General features: G+C 42.0%; 1 protein-coding gene across 7 annotated transcripts in view; it reads left to right on the plus strand.

Annotated features, from left to right (window-relative positions):
- gria4a (glutamate receptor, ionotropic, AMPA 4a) overlaps positions 1-5000 on the plus strand; it is an 82902-nt gene that overhangs the window by 43735 nt on the left and 34167 nt on the right. For all 7 annotated transcript variants that reach the window (XR_014117850.1, XM_081699915.1, XM_035534157.2 and 4 more), the window contains exons 7-9: positions 1341-1508; positions 3944-4048; positions 4242-4346. Coding sequence is in view for 6 of the 7 variants with exons in the window: in XM_081699915.1 (XP_081556041.1) it covers positions 1341-1508; positions 3944-4048; positions 4242-4346 (378 nt within the window). In the remaining variant the exon portion in view is untranslated. The remainder of the gene's footprint in view (positions 1-1340; positions 1509-3943; positions 4049-4241; positions 4347-5000) is intronic.

Raw genomic sequence — 5000 nt, forward strand, 5'->3', positions numbered from 1 at the left:
AAACAGAGCGGTGGCAACATTTTAACCAATCACATCCTGGGAGATTTTATTTTGATTCCAGCAGTCCTTTATTGTCATGATTGTGAAGATGCAGTTTAGCCAAAGCAGCGTATATATTAGAATAAATGAAGCACTAATTAAAAATGAGATTCACACAAGATTTAATCATCCAAAAAGGGAAATGTACCTCTGCTATAATTCCATTTCCTCCCCTTGCTCTCTCTTTCACTGGTTGTCTTCCATGTGCCCTCGACTGCTTGTTGCAGTATTGATAACATGGGGCTCATTAGTCCTGCCCATCGATCAGCCATCCTGCGTCCTGCATATATAATATATTACACAACACTACTCAGCTAAATGCTGCTTATTAATATATTCAGGGCTTCTACCTCTCCCTGACCCCCCCCCCCCCCACACACACACACACACACACACACCGCTCGCTCTCTGTTTTCGCTGTTTGTCCAATCCAGTATTTACCTTATTAACAAGCATGTTGCCTTTAATACAATATTACTAAAACAATTCAGAATAAGATAACAATAATGAAAACAGTATCAACATCAACAGCCTTTCCTCTCGTAACATCATAACCATCTGGATACATACACCTCATCACCCTTTAATAGGACAACTCATAGATAACTCATAGATAACTCATAGATAGCTCATAGACAACTTATAGACAACTCATAGATAGCTCATAGACAACTTATAGACAACTCATAGATAGCTCACAGACAACTTATAGACAACTCATAGATAACTCATAGATAGCTCATAGACAACTTATAGACAACTCATAGATAGCTCATAGACAACTTATAGACAACTCATAGATAGCTCACAGACAACTTATAGACAACTCATAGACAACTTATAGACAACTCATAGATAACTCATAGATAGCTCATAGACAACTTATAGACAACTCATAGATAGCTCACAGACAGCTCATAGACAACTCATAGATAGCTCACAGACAGCTCATAGACAACTCATAGATAGCTCACAGACAACTTATAGACAACTCATAGATAGCTCACAGACAGCTCATAGGGAAGGTAGGCTTTAAGTTAAAATTGAGTCTGAAATAGCCTGGAAGCATTTCTCCACCCTGTGTTTGGGAGAAAGATTATTATATAGTTATTATTATATATACATTTTATTATATAGTTCTATACAATCAAGTCTTATAGTCTTCAAATAAAGTATAACATAGCCAGATTAGTCCACTGCCCTCACACGCGCTATAACATGTGAGTGGAATAGTAACATTGATCATGTGTAATGAAGTACAGGAGGGCTGAGTCATGTGGTGGTGGGTGTGTCCTCCTCAGTACACTTCATCCCTGACATATGACTCCGTGCTGGTGATGGCTGAGGCCTTCCGTAACCTTCGGCGGCAGAAGATTGACATCTCTCGCAGGGGCAATGCCGGCGACTGTCTGGCCAATCCCGCGGCTCCGTGGAACCAGGGCATTGACATGGAGCGCACCTTAAAGCAGGTGAGCCTTTAGCAACACACCTTACAACAGGTAAGTCATCCCACCTAATAGCAGGTAAGCCATCATACCTAAAAATAAGTAAGTCATCCCACCTTACAGCAGTTAAGACTTCACCCCTTACAGCAGATAAGTCATCACACTTTACAGGAGATAAGTAATCACACCTTAAACACCTTACAGCAGATAAGTGATCACACCTTAAACACCTTACAGCAGATAAGTGATCACACCTTAAACACCTTACAGCAGATAAGTGATCACACCTTAAACACCTTACAGCAGATAAGTCATCACACTTTACAGGAGATAAGTGATCACACCTTAAACACCTTACAGCAGATAAGTGATCACACCTTAAACACCTTACAGCAGATAAGTCATCACACCTTAAACACCCTACAGCAGATAAGTCATCACACCTTAAACACCTTACAGCAGATAAGTGATCACACCTTAAACACCTTACAGCAGATAAGTGATCACACCTTAAACACCTTACAGCAGATAAGTGATCACACCTTAAACACCTTACAGCAGATAAATAATCACACCTTAAACTCCTTACAGCAGATAAGTCATCACACCTTACATCAGATAAGTCATCACAATTTACAGGAGATGTCATCACACCTCACACCTTACAGCAGATAAGTTATCACACTTTACAGCAGATAAGTCCTCACACCTTACAGCAGGTAAGCCAGAACACCTTACAGCAGGTAAGTCATCACACCTTATAGCAGGCAAACCATCATACCTTGCAACAGGCAAGTCATAGAATAACAAACTCTTAAATTCCAGGCTTATAATTTCATAATTAGTCTTAAACCATTTTATTATTAACAGCTATGAATTATCCAAATAGTGCAATGCAACTAATATGAAAGGTTTGTAAAATGGAGACGTGACAGTCTAGGCCCACTGTTAGGTCCTTGAAGTGCATGAGACAGGTATGTCAGGGGTCCTGGGTGGCCAAGCAGGCTAAGAAGGTTGAAATCCCAGTGATGTCATGCATGGTCAAGGGACGACACATTTGCTACATTCACGTCTGAGAGGATGGACTGCTTTATTCCTTTCTCGGGCTGGTCCAGAGAAAGACTCGCCAACCATGGGGATCTGTTAGGTCACTTACATTTACGGCATTTAGCTGATGCTTTTATCAAAAGCAACTTACAATTATGACTGAGTACAACTTGAACAATTGAGGGTTAAGGGCCTTGCTCAGGGATCCAACATTGGCAACTAGGCAGTGGTGGGGCTTGAACCGGCAACCTTCCGTTTACAAGTTAAGTACTATATACAGTACTGGGCAAAAGTCAGAGAGCATCACCTGCCCTGCTTCCTCCAGCTTTATGCATGTAGATTATCTTATTACCTGTCTCTTCAGAAACATCTCCTTTAGCTGTTTAAGAAGTATGCATGCACATTTGCAAGGAAGTTAAGGTATGTTTGGGCTGTTGATTGTAATGTAAGGGTGAATGTAAGGGTGTCTGTTGATTGTGTGAATCTAATGGTATATGTTTACTGTGTGAATGTAAGGATCTATGTTGATTGTGTGCTTCTTTGAAGCATGTGGGAGAAGGGGCCGCTTTGGGAGATGGTCATTTTGAAGCAGGTGGCTTTAAGACAAGCATAGCAGAGAGCTCCTCACACACAGTGAGTCCACCCAAGGTACCAAAGTGAGGTCTTTTGGTCTGATTAGACTATGCTAAGGTCTGTTATACGTCCTGGGCCACCCCCTTCCTGGATCCACAGAGAAGGAGAATTACGTTAGACAGCTATGGACCTTTCTGGAGACTGAAAACTGACAATTTACTGAGCTTCCTCTAGATTACCAATATCAGTGACACCGCTGGGAATAGCTTTTGGTGAGAGGACACAGCTGTAATTTGTGGGTTTTAGGATTGTAAGGCCAGAGGAGATAAAGTGACAGTAGTGTAAAAAAAGGTAAAGTGTGGAGAAGTGTAGGGTGGCTTTTAGAGTAACTTTCTGTCAAGCTTTTTAAAGTATAATTAATAACTTGTACATCATGGCCATTTTGACAGAACATTCAACAGATGAAAGGGTAGTCTATGGCTTGGTTGGCTCCAGAGCAGTAGGGGAATTCTAAATGACCAGATACCGGAAAAAATGGTAAGCACAGGACACACCCCGAAAAGAGGAAAATCAAGTGTCAACAGGACATAATTATGTGAAGTCACATTTTAAATAGGGAAGGTAAGTGATCAGAGTCCAGCGCAAAGTGGGTTGAGACTGTGAGTCCTGTCATTTAATCCACAGAGCAGATAGATATTGTTGGCATTAATATCGGTTCCTGTCAGTAAATGGATGTGTCTCCAATAATCTTTCAAAGATCTGTGCTACTCATGTTACCTGTGGATATGTGTGTGTGTGTGTGTGTGTGTGTGTGTGTGTTTGTTTGTGTGTGTGTGTAGGTGCGAATTCAGGGTCTGACGGGGAATATTCAGTTCGATCATTATGGACGCAGAGTGAATTACAGTATGGATGTGTTTGAGCTGAGGAGTAACGGTCCTCAAAAGGCAAGCATGTCACACACACACACACACACACACACACACACACACACACACACACACACACACACACACAGTGCTATTCATACATGTAAACACAAGTGCGTATACATCTACACGATACATGCAGATACATATGAAGGCATACACAACCTTCTATAAAGTAAACCTCACTCACTCACCTATTCTTGGTCCTCAGATTGGATACTGGAATGACATCGATAAACTAGTGTTGGTGCAAAACGAACTCTCCGGTAACGGCTCTATGATGGAAAACAGGACCGTCATCGTGACAACCATCATGGTAATGTACTCACAAATTCCCCCTCTCTGTATCACCACACCTACACAGTGCCTCCTAGAGGTCAGAGCTGCACATCAGAGAGAGAAAGAGAGAGAGAGAGAGAGAGAGAGAAAGAGAGAGAGAGCGAGAGAGAGAGAGAATGAGAAACACAATCATGCGGTTGTTCGGTTAAACCAAACCCTAAAGATGGTAATGTTTTTGTTTACTGAAAAACAGAAGTGCGTCCACTACTTATCTGTAGTCCTTAATCAGGGCGATACCAACAAATCCATTTACTTAAAGCACAGATAACCTCTAAGAAATATGCTAGCTCTGAGGTAAGACGCACGTGTTTAATAACAGGTAAACAGACCCAATATCCACACACTCTTTTAAACCAAGGAAAGGCAATAGACTGGGGAGCCTAGCCCCGGTCGCATCAAGAGTACGGTAGAGTTTAGTTGTTTCCCTGCTCAGACACACCAGCTAATCCTGGGAGATAACTGAGGAGTTTAGTCAGGTGTGTTGGACCAGGGAAATCACCAAACTGTGCTGGACTCTGGTTCTCCAGGACTAGAGTTGGGCCCTCCTGTGATGAACATACCTTAGCAGGTTCCTCCTGTCTGTCTGTCTGTCTCTCTCTCTCTCTCTCTCTCTCTCTCCCCCTTCCTTTCT

The sequence above is a fragment of the Electrophorus electricus genome, chromosome 17 (genome assembly GCF_041902795.1).
Source record: "Electrophorus electricus isolate QZ-2024a chromosome 17, ASM4190279v1, whole genome shotgun sequence".
Lineage (NCBI taxonomy): Eukaryota > Metazoa > Chordata > Actinopteri > Gymnotiformes > Gymnotidae > Electrophorus > Electrophorus electricus.